General features: G+C 36.5%; 1 protein-coding gene across 2 annotated transcripts in view; it reads right to left on the bottom strand.

The window, feature by feature from the left end:
- PDS5A (PDS5 cohesin associated factor A) overlaps nucleotides 1-14,239 on the bottom strand; it is an 80,096-nt gene that overhangs the window by 19,489 nt on the left and 46,368 nt on the right. For both annotated transcript variants that reach the window (XM_064710295.1, XM_064710296.1), the window contains exons 12-20: nucleotides 11,246-11,397; nucleotides 7,962-8,075; nucleotides 7,289-7,370; nucleotides 6,494-6,542; nucleotides 6,225-6,364; nucleotides 5,091-5,206; nucleotides 4,285-4,390; nucleotides 3,295-3,455; nucleotides 570-693 (exon numbers count right to left, since the gene is read on the bottom strand). In XM_064710295.1, coding sequence (XP_064566365.1) covers nucleotides 570-693; nucleotides 3,295-3,455; nucleotides 4,285-4,390; nucleotides 5,091-5,206; nucleotides 6,225-6,364; nucleotides 6,494-6,542; nucleotides 7,289-7,370; nucleotides 7,962-8,075; nucleotides 11,246-11,397 — 1,044 coding nt within the window. The remainder of the gene's footprint in view (nucleotides 1-569; nucleotides 694-3,294; nucleotides 3,456-4,284; nucleotides 4,391-5,090; nucleotides 5,207-6,224; nucleotides 6,365-6,493; nucleotides 6,543-7,288; nucleotides 7,371-7,961; nucleotides 8,076-11,245; nucleotides 11,398-14,239) is intronic.

Below are 14,239 nucleotides of genomic sequence, written 5' to 3' on the forward strand. Positions count from 1 at the left end.
CTAAAATATTTTACAAGTGCAGATTAATAATGTTATTATTTAAAAGACTACAGTGAGAAGTAATAAACTGCTCTGTAGAGAATATCTTTTTGCTTAATAACTTGTCTAAGGAAGCAGTAAGTGAGCAGTAAGCTGATGCTGGAGCTTACAGCCAAACAGTTTTGTGCACTCACTGCCTCATGAGGCAAGGCTGTATGTGTAAAGACCTCAAAGCTGGGTAATTGAATACAGCTTGAAAGCAGGGAATGTTATCTCCCATTTAGCATCTGCTAAATGTGTCCCCATGGGATTTGTGTGGAGAGAGCCAGCATATTTAGCTCACTGCCCCCAAACTTCTCCCATGCAGATAAAAAGAAAACCCTTTACCTATCAGACATGAGAATATTAGTAAACTGTGACTTTAAGAAACAAATATTAATAAGTTGCTACTGTAAAATTAATAACTTAACTACCATACCTCTGTAGGCTTCCCAACCTCATAAACTGTTACCTCTTAATAAACAGTAGGAATTAATTTTAATTACTAGTATCAATTAATAACAGAAACAAATCTTAAAGGCAACACATACCTCAAAGATCTGCGCAAGTTGTACTTCTTTATTTGAAAATATGGCATGTATACAGTGAACAGCTTGTTTTGCCTGATGAGGAGTGCCTCTTTTTGCTTTCTGATGCAAAATCGGAATTAGTGTTCTGTGTGAACATTAAATAGAATACTTCAAAATGCAATTTGCAATCTACAAAAAAATAAGTATCTTCACACACACAAATCTATCATCACTGTCTTATAAATCAAGTATTCCTTTGAAGTCTGTTCAGGAAAGATCACAATCATAAAGTAAAAAGCAGGATGGAACTGTATTTAGCAATACTTGAATATCTGACTGTACACATACAAGAAGGAAACAACCCACAGGGAAAAAAAAAATCAAACATAATAGAAAATAATGATCAAAATAAAGCTGTTTAGGAAGACAAATGTAAGGTGGGGGCAACATGACAGTTTCAGCTAGGATGAATTCCTGGACTTATTATCCAAGCCTGGGAATGACAGGACTGAAGAAAATCTGTGAAAGCTAAGAATAACCTGAACATCAGTGTGCTTACAGGCTTTTATAACCAGAACTTTTAAGCACAATGTATACCCAAGCAAACAACTGCTTTGCTGTGAGATTTTGAATCTCCTGCAATCTATCTGCTGATCAGAAGGCACAGAAGGAAAGTGCAGGGCAGAAGCCACTCCTGATAGCAGGTGCAGGCTGCTCAGACTGTGCAGTGTCACTGCCCAGGCAGGGCTGGAAGGCAGGCCTGTCCCATCAGAGCTCAGCAGCTGGGACACTAACTCGGGAGGTTCACCCTGCAACTAACATGAAAAAATGGACACAGAAACATCCTCAAAAATCTCCCTGCTTTCTTGAAAAGCTCTTTGATAGTATTCAGTACATGGATTATTCAGCACCCTGCTGACACATTCTACATAATCAAAATTAGCAACTGAGGCTAAAAAGCAACTTGCTGGGTTGAAAGAATCAAACCTCAGTTTCCTCAAAACCCCCACAAAAACCAAAACCAAACCAAAGACCCTGAGAAACATGTTAACAGTATCCTGAAGTAGAAAATCTCTTCTCAAACCTGCCAAGATTCCACAGATTGGATTAAGAGCCAAAACAGGACAGAATTCAGTAAAACCTACAGTTAAAGTAAGTTTCAATGGCTAACCTACAATTTTCATGGTATTAAGTATAAGTACATTAAAGTGTCTTTGCCAGGCCTTGGTGCAGCAGTTACAAACCACACCTCAGCACACCCCAACTCACACAAATCTGCAAAAGGTGACATGTTGACATGCACTTTTACATGTTTACATCTACAAGTTTACACATGGTCCACAGGCTCTGTTTGAGCATGACCAGTGCTTTCATCAGGGTCCAGAGTCACATGGTAGTCCCTGTCCATTAACTGGTACAAAACCTCTTATTCATTTCCTATACAAGGAATAAGAACTTGAGCTGCTGCTGGTGAACACTGCTTCAAAGGATGGCACACAGAAGCATTTTAAAAACCCCAAAATACAAACAGGTCCCTTGAAAAAAATTATCTTCTTGATTGTATCAGGTCGTTCATTTATGATACATGAAGTCTGGAACATCTCCTTGTCCTCAGATGTCTTTTTCTTTGTGTCAAGTGTAAACACTGACATGGTTTTTCAGAATGCCAACCTGACTTGCCTGGAAACCATGCCAAGGATGCTACATCCACTTTAACAGTTACATTTTTAAGTTGAGACCTCCCAGATTAACCTTCACCAATACCTGGCTAAGGCACGAAGTCAAATGTCAGCAATACCAGATCCTTTGAGAGAACATGATATAGCCCAGCAACAGAATATTGATAAATTCTGGTAGGGAACCAAAGACACTTGGGACTATACTGGGAACTGTACTCACAATGGGGACTGCTGAGCTTTTCTTTCTTTTTACCCCTACAAATGTCTTAAAATGTATCTCATATACCTGCATTTGTAATATTTTCCTTTTGTCTGAAATCTGATCCCCATTCAGAAGAATCACTGAGGTTACAGCTTTAATTTACAGCAAACTTAAAAGTGTATACTGATATGCATTTTAGCATGGCAATATCCAAAATGATATTTTGATATATGAGAACTTGAAACCTGTGATTTATTATTCGGACATGTTAGTTACTGACAGGTTGATTTTAAGGTTCACATGTTATTCACAAGGTATTTAATAGTCAGTGAATACCTAGTAGATTATGCAGCTTTAATCAGCAGTACAGCATGAACTGAATGACAACTTATAGACAATTATTCTTTGCTAGAAATTCATGCTTGCTTTTAGATTTTTGCTTCCCATTTTGTTTAATAACAAACAGAGCTGTTAACTATATTAGAGATTGTAAGTGTGTTCCTTACAAAGATAGAAAAAATGGTGTGAACGACAGAAATGAGTAGAAATTATGCCAAGTAATCAGATCTTTGCTGCATTTTTGTTGTTGCTTATTTTATAACCTAAAAGATTTGCTATGCACTGGTTTTAATGTCTCTATTGTAAAAAGATTTTGAAGAAGTACCTAACACATTCAATAAACACATAAAAGTGTGAGAGCACAGAATTAAAAAATGAAGGGATAGGGACAGAAAGATGCTAAAGGAAATCAAAATCACAGAAGAGCAGTTGTTCATATTACCAAGACTAGATAGGGACAACACATTGAATAAACTATCAAGAGGTAGAATTCCAGATAAGAAAAGCAGAATGTAACAATACTCACGATCTTATTTGTGGCAAGTCTGTTTCTATTTTGTGACCCGTGTTTCTGAAAATCTGTATGGCTGCCTCAGCTACCTTATCATCTTCCATCCTGAGGCACTGCAGTAGAGACTCATAGGTCTCTGCAGAGTGGAACGAGGTAGGATGTGTAAAGGACAGAACCTGCAGACACACATTAAAACAAAGGTATATTTATTCATAGTAAATGAATAATCAGAAAAACAAAATTATGGCTGTTTATGGGCATTACCATCATCATAAATAGCTGTTACATGCCCATACAAAACTATTACATTCATTAAATGCATTGCGGAGAAGATGATATAGAAATTTTCAAATAAAAACACATTTCTTCAAACAAATGCTTATTCAAGAGTATTTGTTTATATTGCAATCTATTTAAGAACACTTATTTTCAACCTGATTTATCTGAACTGTAATTTTAATTTTTCCAGAATCTATAGTCCCTGAGCAGAAAAGAAACCAAGAAGGTTAAGACATCTACAAACAAAACATGTGCTACTGAAAGGATATTTCAAACCCTTCTCCCCCTTCCACTTGTCAGCACCACTGAACACAAGTTCCCTTTTTCTCCCTCACTAACATGGCTCTTGAGCTAACTGCTTGCTCTCCCTCCAGTGCCACAGACACCCCAGAGAAGGTGTCTCTTCCAGTTTCCCCGTTTCTCTTCCTCTCACTTTACACCTTTTCCTCTACTACTTCCCTAAGTAGTAGAGCAATTCTGATTCCCTAAGCAGAAACCAATTTCTGCTTTAACGTGTACATTTCAATGCTTGGCACCCTTTTCAAAACATACTTCTTCCAACAAACCATCTCTTCCGTTATTCTTCTTTCAAGTGAGTACTAATAAGCAGTTTCATACATTAAAAAAGTAATTATCTAAGAAATAACTACTAAACCCATGCTAACATGAAATTGTTGCTCATTCCCCTTTTGCCCCTTCCATTACAGCTGCATTGATGCAGATTACCTTGAGAAGTTCAAGCCCTGCACGAATAGCAGTATCAGGACTTACACCCTCCTCTTCATCATCAGCTGTCCCCTCTATGGATTTATTCATTAGTTTTACTAGTGCACTGAAATGAGAGATAAAAAAGGAACAAACAAGAAAGTATAACAATGTTAAAGGCTGGAGATACAAGCAAGATTACTTAGTTTTCACAACACATAAAGGGAACGTAAAAGTCCTTGGGGTGGTGTTGGCATTGCTGTTTGGTTTTTGCTATTTTTAATTTATTACATTATTATTTTTCCTTCTAATTTCACTTTCTGCAAAAACCAATTCTTTAGGGGGTAAAAAAATCCACCCAAAAAAAAACCCTCCATGCTGGTGGCATTAGATCAACACATACTTGCACAAGTTTCAGAACATAATTAGGTTGACAGACAAGTCTCAAAAGAAATCAAAACATTCTCTTACACAATCCCACAAAAGCTAATTAATTCAGATGCTCTATGGAAGACTGTGCTGCAGTTAACTATGTGAAAATTATGTTCACAGTTTTCACCTGAAGCCCCACAAACAGAATTTTCACCATGAACTGCTACATTTTAAAAATCATTTTATGGACAGCACAGCAAAGCAGCATCAAAAGAAGTTGCATCCTCTAGGTTGCTAGGAATGAATACATCTACATAATTTTGATTTAAAACTCACCCACACACTTAGTGCTAGGACAGACCAATTTAACCACCAAGAAAATAATTTTTTCTTTTGCTATTTCTAGCATATTTTAATCATTCATGAGTCAATTGTTCATGATCTTTCAAACTTACCTAATGGCTTCTGAGTCAATATGTACAGGGGCAATTCTTTCCAAAAGAAATTTGACCATTTCCAGAAAAGGATTTGTTGGCTGCTTGGGATTTGCAAGTTTCCGGGCTATCTCCCTCTACAAGAACGTTAGACACAAACAAGAATTACACTCATTTTACTGACTTCTTTAACATGTTGAGTAAGCTAAATATAGTTACTTTTTTTTACCACAGAGGTTGTTCATATAATCAGTGAAATCTTTTTAAGAGAGGGGCTGTTGGTATCTCCACACCTCTCTTGATCATGTTATATTCAAAGCAGACATCCTTAACAAAACTATTTAAATAGGTTTCTAGTTAAGAGTTCTTCAGGGATTCTTAAGAATTGCAGCCCAGATTCAAAACAGATCTAAAGAAGAGTGAAGTGCAGTACACAAAATATATATGTCTGTTGTCAAGTGTAATCCAGAAAACTGTGGGTAACCCTGCAGTACTTGAGATTTCCTAACAATGAAAAAATTGTCCTGCTTCCTTCCCTGTACAATTTCTGAGCCATTAGACAAAACCCAAGAAGGCTATGTCTGTTCATAGATGCTCTTCGTGATTTTTGCAATTCCTGTCAATGAAATTGCTTATTTTGCCTTAGATCATAACAAAAAAAATCTGTGGTGGGTGGCAGAATCTGGAAAAGCACATTTTAATATTAAGGTGTGTGTTTTTAAAGAGGTCAAATAAAAGGAGAAAAATAAAAGAGTGATCTCAAAATACTATTCTAGGATGAAAAATAAATCAATAATATGCAGATGATAACAGATGACTTGCTGGTACTTGAAAGCTGAATCAGCGTGAGAAGACAGTTTGGGAACCTCACCACAAAAGAAGCACTTGAAACAAAATATTTTGAAGAAATAAATTGGTTTTTTAGACATTATGCTTGCTGCTTAAATCCCAGGAAGGAATAAAGCCAATGTTTTCTTAAAATAATGACCATAATTATCTTTTCCCTAATCTCTACAGGTTAATCAAAAAGGTCTTTCTTGAAAATTGGAAACACGTAAAAACCATGTTTAGGTAACTAAGATGACCATTAATTACAGGCAGCACTTTTAAGCACAAATATTTATGGTATAAAAGTTTGCTTTTCCATTTCCTTACCACACAGACATCTGCCTGTTTACAAGAACATGTAGGGCTAATTAACAGTTCAAGCTGGGACCGAAGTTTCTCATCATCACCCAAAACCTGATTGAATTTCTTCACAAAATCTTGTGCTTTCCCAGGATCTGGAAGGTTTTCTGTATGGTTAAAAACAGTTTAATGTGAGATAAATTTGCAACTTTAGCAGGCCAAGATTCACAGAAATACAGTTTCCAGGAATGCTGTAGTAGCTTATAGAATGTTTGTAGAAAACTATTAACACTTACTTGCTATGGTCATCAGCTTTCCAAACATGGCAGCACTGTTTGCTTCTGACTGAGGACAACAGCAAAAACAGACAAACAAATCAGCAATATCTCCTTTATAAAATACACCTTTAAGCTGATCTGTTAGTTCTTCTGCAGCACTACTTTCTACTTCTGAATCCTATGTTTTTATGTTTTTGTTTTAAGAATAGATACTAGAATAGTGTAACTATCATTAGCAGCTACTACACAGAACAGCGAAAAAAATCATCTTGTAACATCAAAGAACTGCAAAAATTCATTAATTCACGTAACAGGTCAAAATAATGAAAATGCCCCAAGTACCCCCCAGAACAGAAAATTCCCACAAGCCCACTCTCTCACCAAAACCTCAAAGCAATGCCCTTCTATTTCAAATTTCTACTAGTAAAATTCCAGAACAAATCCTTAAAAACTTGGTTTTTTCTAACTAATGAAAAAATCACTGCTTTATGTTACAACATATTCCATATTCAATTTTCAAAATCTCTTAGAAAGTGAGAAAGAAATAAGGTCTGTGAAAAGTGAACAAAAAACCTTTGAAACTTTTAAAACTTGTTTCAAAGCTTGAGCAGTACTATGAAAAAATGATCAACAGAAGGAGGTCATATACCTTCAAGCACTACAAAAAGCAACTTTACTTTGTGAGAATGGAATGTTGTCTACATACAGAAATCAACTGAAGTTACACTGAATCAGTAATACAGTATTAAAACCCTCCAGTGAATCAGTCCCATAGATCCACTAGATAAAGTATAAATATTTTCAAAACCGTACAGTGGGCTGCTTATGCAAATCCAGCAATTCTCGTACATGACTCCTTAGCATGTTCTGGCACTTCCACATCTCATTCAGTGCTCTGCAAAAATGGGAAACAAGAAAAGAAAAGCTTCTTTATGACAAAAACATGCTGGATGTTTTAATAAACAAGTTTGTTAATTTATTTATCTTAGAAGTGCAACATAACACCTATTAGGTACAATCAAAACCTACCAAATATTAAAAATAAGTGTTGAAAACAAGGTGGAACTGATTTTCTCTTTTTACAGAACATCATCTCTTATTCTTCTGGGAGCAACTTAACACGTGCAGGACACCTGTAGTATTTCTTACAACCACTCAAATAAAAAACAGTCCACCATCAACCAGAATTCAGTTACAGACACCTTTATCATGGTTCCTAATACAGAGCAAACCTAAAAGTCATCACTTGCACACAAGTCTGCATGAAAATGAATGGACAGACCCGCTCTTCTCAAATATGATGGGATCCTTTTGTCTAATGGATGTGTCGGGTTTGTATATAAAAGGGAAATGTTTTCAAATACTATGCTACTTGCAAACAATGCCAAGCATCCATTAGCTGTATTTTTATTATATAATATAAGATAACAGAGATGCTAGAAAAGCCTAAGAAAGCAAGTATTTGTTGAACAGAAACTATACTTACTTGACAGCATTTGGATCCAAGCTAGCATACAAATAGTACAAGCACTTCATTCGCTCTTCCGTTTCCAAATTGTGTGGAACAAGATACTGAGCAAAGATTTTCTCTACCAGTAATCTGCAGGAAAAGAAGAAAAAAAAGAAGAGAAATCACTACTGTACATGTCAAACAATACTTTCCAGACAAGCTGAAAACACAAGAAACAGCAGAAGTCATTAAAACCAGATTTTTCAACAAAGAAAGAAGACAAAAAAATAGTGGCATTTTTCTCAGCTGTAAAGACTCCTTCCACTACTGATAGACAGATTAGCAAGAACTGTTCCTTGAGAGCTTTTCCATGTTCTTTCACTTTCACCTCTAAGAGGGAGCAATCTGTCACCATTCAAATTCTCCTTGTCTTTAAGATCTGAGAATCTCCCTTTGTTTATTCTAAATATTGAAGAACACTGACAGTGAAAAGCTCAAATAAAGGAGAAATACAAGAACATAACTCAAAGGGGAGGAAAAGTAAAAATCCGAAGTATCCTTGAAAGAATGGTTAAAATTGAACTGCAGTACTTGAGAATCTGCTCATTTGAATACAGAAACTAAAAATCAACACTAAAAAGGTGGAGATGAAGGAACACCAAAACATATACAACTAAAGGGGCAAAAGGCAAACTGAGAACAAACCAAACCAGCAAAAACAATCTCCAATTATCTTTTGTAAATACACATTTGAAGTTTTATATTAAATACCAACTTTGAACTACAAAATACAAGGGAGTAGTTCATCTAATTATAGCTCCCCAATGAAAAAACATTCAAATGTTAATTCAATTCATACTAATGAAAGCTGTGCACAATGTTCAGCAATACAATTTGATACTTATTGACAAATACTGTGTGTGTTTGAGTTTTAAAACCTTTTCACTATGTACCAGTCCACTGGTACTAGCAAGAACTCTGGGAGTGCCTTGTACAGAGACCACAGCAGCACAGATCCAACACATCTTATTTCTGCTCACAGAGCTTATTTTTGTTGGAAGAAAATTCCAAGAGACATGATGAATAAAAGGACAGAGGAATAAAAGGATGACCTTGAGTATGGATACAACTATATCAAAACAGCCCATTAGTAATTAAGAAAACTTGGCTTTGTCTCTTTAAATGTACACTTTCCTACTGATGACTCCAAGAACTATATTGTTTGGGGAACAGGATCTTCAGAGCTCAAGGGACTCCATCTGTTTAACACACGAGGAGATTGGAGGCATCAGAGCTCTTACCAATTTATGAACATTGCTCTAGTCCATGTCTCTACAGATACATGTTCTAGAAAAGCATTCCATACAAATGGAACGACTGCATCATCCCTTCCCTGGTCCCTGCTGGGGAGGGTCAAGATTTACAAAATGGGAATAATGACACTTCTCTCCTGTGAATAAAGTGACTGGCTAGCATAACTAAAGCTGGTAATAGGGCACTGTTTCAAATGTGGTTGTTTCACTCCATTCCCTGTACATTTATTGTAAAACAAAGAAGTTCAGAGAATGAGAGGCAGCTCTTATGGTCAGAAGTTTTAAGTCTTGAGCAGACATGCAAATCAACAGCCAAGCAACAACAAAAACATTATAAAAGTGAGCAAGTTATCAATGTGTGGAAAAAAATCTGTTCTATTCCACCTCATGCCTGAACTCTGCGTGATACTTCACTATTATCTCCTGAAAGAAACAGAGTTATCCCATGCACCCTAAGGAAATACTCCCAGGCTCAGAGCTGTCCACTGCTACTTTTTATCCTCTTTGCTGCATTACTGAAGGAAAATAGGCCAGAGCTGGCTAATTTTGGCCCATGCTTGCTTATGTGTTTAAAGGATTGAACAGATCTTTTATGTCTTAAAAGATCATAGCATTTCTACATCTCTTCAGGTGCTAAATCTCTAAAATCCTGACAAGTGCACAAACACATTTATCCCTCTGCTGAGATCAGGAAACCAACCCACTGGTGTCACTGAGCAAGAACTTAATTGTCAGTCTTGAAGACTAGTACCATTTGAATTAAAATTTAGAGGATCAAACTGACCTAGAAGAACATTAAAAATCAAGCCAGCAAACTTTCTGTATGGACAGAGAAAACAAACAGGATACAATCCAGGCCTCCTCATGAAAAAGCTAGTTTCAATAGCGTAATCAGGCTTTCTGAAATCACGTCAGAGAAAGAAACTCAGTTTTGATGACACACTCTTCCCTTAAAATTCCCTGCCTCATTTCCATCAGTGTTCTGCTTTTGATTGAGCAGAAATACAGAAAACATCTGCCCCATTCACTATACAACTGATTCATTCTCTGTCCACTATCAAACCTGTGTACTGAAAATGAGATGCAAGCATGGTAGAAAAACCAATGCAAACTAAAGTATATATTCACATATATGCTGAATTAGCTTTGTATAAACCATGTGAAGACTTCCTGATTTTCAAAAAAGGTGCCAACTAATCAAATATGGCCCACTTACAACCAGCCAGATGAACAAAGCCAGAGCCTTCACCACTGCAGTGCTTAAAAATTTAGTATCATAACTGGCAACTGAAGGAGGCTATTGGCCCATTCAGACTAGTCACCAAGGGAACAAAACATTCTGAAGTACCAGGCTGCATAAGCAAGGTGCTAAGAAACAGTAAGAATTTTCTGAGTCCACCATACTAAAAACCTAGGCTGAAATTCTGCCTTTGTGTGGTAATCACAGCTTCTCTCTTCCTGAAAAACTATTGTTAATCTTCCAAAACCTTGGCCAAAATACTTTTTTCGACACCAAAATAGTATTTCAAAAAATCAAAAGGACTGAACGACAAAACACAGACAAATAAAATGTGAAAGCACCCCTGATGTTTCTTCAGCTTTTGCTCTACCTAAAGGTCCATATGCCAAAAGGAGAGATCTGTGCATGCACTGTGGTATGGACACACATAACACTCACAGAGGATGGATTTTAACAGCCTGGCCTCTGGAAAGCAGTAAGGCAAACAACAGCTGGCATAGTAAATGCCAGATTTAACAATGCTTTTCTTACACAGTAGTTAGTTAATGCAAATCATAGCTCTAGTTCCATCAGTATATAAAAATGAATCCATGAACAGATAATGAAACAATTTTGAATATGTGCATACATATCTTAATGATTAATTAAATACACCATACATCAACCCATAAATGCAGAATGTAACAGCTTTCACAGGATAAGAACATATTTTCAGAGTATCTCTTATCACTATACAATTAAAATTAGGAAGACTTAGATTGACTCACTTGTCATCAATGCTATTTTGATAATATATGTGCAAAAGTTTATCCTTTATCCAGCTCACTTTCTCTGCAGCATCCTTCCCAGCCTCAGCATGAAGACAGTACTTCTTGTACAGCTGGGCAAGACCCATCATAGCTTCTTTTCTTACTCGCCACTTGAGAGGGAAGAAATTAAAACAAGTTGGGGAATTGGTTTTGGTAAATGAATAAATAAATAAACAAACCATACAAAATACAGTAAAGATGTAGAAGCAAGAAAGACAAAATAGGCACTTTCTGATCTCCTGTATTTAGACACTTCAAAAGCTGAAAAATGCTGTTTGAAGCCTCTAGATGAAAATTTGCAAAGCCTATGTAAGAGTTTTTTTGCCAGTACTGTGCAGATTAAATACTGTCAGTACCCAGGACTTCAGTACTTCTCTGTGCTGAGTGTAAAAAATCTGGGAGCTAGCCAGCAGAATTGAAGTTAAGTACAGCTTAACATGTATGCCTGAATAAGTGTCTTACTGAGTCAGGATTTGGAAGGCTTATCTATTCAGAGAAGGCACCAGGTAAGTGGCAGACTTCTTTCTTCCCACTGCCTTGCACCATCTCATAGCACCCTTGCCTAGACACAGGAGATCTGGAGCCTAAGCCAAGCCAAACCTGCCTGGCTTGAGCTCCTAGGGCACCTTCCACAGTGGGAGAGGCCCATTTTGCTGAAGCCTTGAAGCAATTGCTCTAAGACTGGAGGGATTAAGGAAAAAAAACCCCAGAGTACAACAGCTACAGGAGGAGTTCATGGGTTCTCCACCTTGCTTCTGGTGGTCATACTTTATCCACTCAAATAAATAACAAATATCCCATTATAAAACAATTTAACAGACAAGACCCATGAGCCATCCTGTGCTGATTCTGTGAGGAATCATACCAAAACTGACTTCAGGATTAATTTAGGCAGCATAGCATCTCATGCTGAATGATTTACACAGTAAACCTCAGAAGACACTTGTTTTCCCACATCATTTAGAAGAAATGCATTAAATTTGAACTGAAAGAGATAATTTCTTTCAGAACACACTAGGTACCACTTTTGGCCTTGAACTCCCAAGGACTAACAATGCTCAGTCTATGAAGCACAAATGTAGATACTATTATTCATACTGTAACTTCCTCAATCTTGTTAAACTGAAGGCTTGACTCAATACCACTGAGGTACTGCACATTTAATTTCTTAATAGTTTTACTGAATGACTTCCTTTTCTTGAAGGGCAAAGACAAAACAAATCTTCAAGATAATATGGCTCACTGTCACCACAAGACACCACTAGCTGTTGGAGTAGGTTATAACAATAAGATGGAAAGAATAAACTTGTGTTTTGTTACTTGTTGTATTTCTCAAGTGACAGATGAGTCAAGATAGTAATGACTTTGTTAGAACATAATACAGTAATTAGTTTTCACAAAAGAGAAAAACTTTAGCTATAAACAGATGTTTTTATTTAACTTTTCAGCAGGAATTTGTTCACTCCTGTTACAATCTAAAGCACATTTTAAAGAAAATAAAGGCCTGAAAGGGAAACATTTTCAGAAAAGTATTAATATTTTTCTGCATTCAGATATACCCTTCCTATGCAGGTGGTAGCTCCATCAGATCTCCTATATGAGACAGGAATGATGGATAGCAAAACTCGTCAGAAGAAAACAAAAAATGATTTCTATAAATGATTCCAGAAAATTTAAGCATAAAACGTGAGAGTAAAAAGGAGTTACAAAAGAAAGGGGGTTTTGGATTGCAAATAGAATTCTGATTAGTGAAATAGCTGTAGAGTAGATCTCAGAGCATGTAGAAAGCCAGCTGCAGTGGCAGTAGGAGACACTGGACCAAACCACTTAGACAGTGTTTGGAACACCATGGAAGCAAGTCATTGAATGGGAGATACATGTAGGGAGAAAAAAGAGTGAAACACTTTTGAGAATTAAAGCTGAAACAGCAAATAAACATAAAGCGGAATGCAATAACCAGTTTCAAAGACAGCATACATAAACACAGCTAACAGAATTACTACCCTGATTCAATTAACAGAAGAATTTTGATAACCTTAGCTTCCTTGGTTGACCAACACAATTAAATTCCTCCACTGATGACTGCTGGGCTGAGTTTTGAAAAAAAACTGCTATTGAAAATTCAAAACAATCCCTTACCCATTAGAATAACTTTGTTAAACATCTTACAACAGTTCTCCTTTATCTGGAAAAAAGCCACAATGCTTTTCAGTACTAATGCACGTGCAGAAAAATGCATAAAGAGGAACCAAAAATGGGTGTATGATTCTATGGCTCCTCACTCTATAGCTTTTGACTTCAAGCTGATGATGTGCAAGTCAGTTCTTATGAAGGGCTGAGTCTCTACTCCATAAGGACTGTTGGGAGAAATGCCAACAAAGTCAGCTGGCAAAACTCTCTTAACTTCCCAGGTTCTTAAGATTATTCCAGTATTATGGACAAGAGTATTTTTGTTATTTGTTTTTAAAATGTCTCCTAATTATTCTGAAAAGTGAAGATGCTGGAAAGACCTTTGAAAGAGAGTTCCAAAGGAGCTTTCCTAAGAACAATTATTACCAAAGACTAGATTTCAGTTTTTGGGGAGCATGTTACCAGAGTTACTTTTCCATGGGGAGCAATAAAAATGGATTTGAAAACTACTGGTGGAAGTGGATTTTGTTTGTTTGTTTTTAAAACTGTTGTTGTTTTTAAACAGTTACAATCATCATGCAAATGTCTATACAGATCAAATCAGCTAAGGACATTCCTTTAAAAAATCAAGTAGTGTCTTTTAGCCAGAAACTTTCACTCTAGGAAGTGTTTAGACTATCTTTATAATACTGTGTCAATTAGAATATGGTCAGGAGAAAAAGAACAGCTCACTTAAATGGTGTACCAGTTAGCATGACTTAAATTTTTTCCCTGCTTTATACAGATAAGAGGCAGAACTGAAATGACAGGTTGGCACTTTAC

The sequence above is a fragment of the Zonotrichia leucophrys genome, chromosome 4 (genome assembly GCF_028769735.1).
Source record: "Zonotrichia leucophrys gambelii isolate GWCS_2022_RI chromosome 4, RI_Zleu_2.0, whole genome shotgun sequence".
Classification (NCBI taxonomy): domain Eukaryota; kingdom Metazoa; phylum Chordata; class Aves; order Passeriformes; family Passerellidae; genus Zonotrichia; species Zonotrichia leucophrys.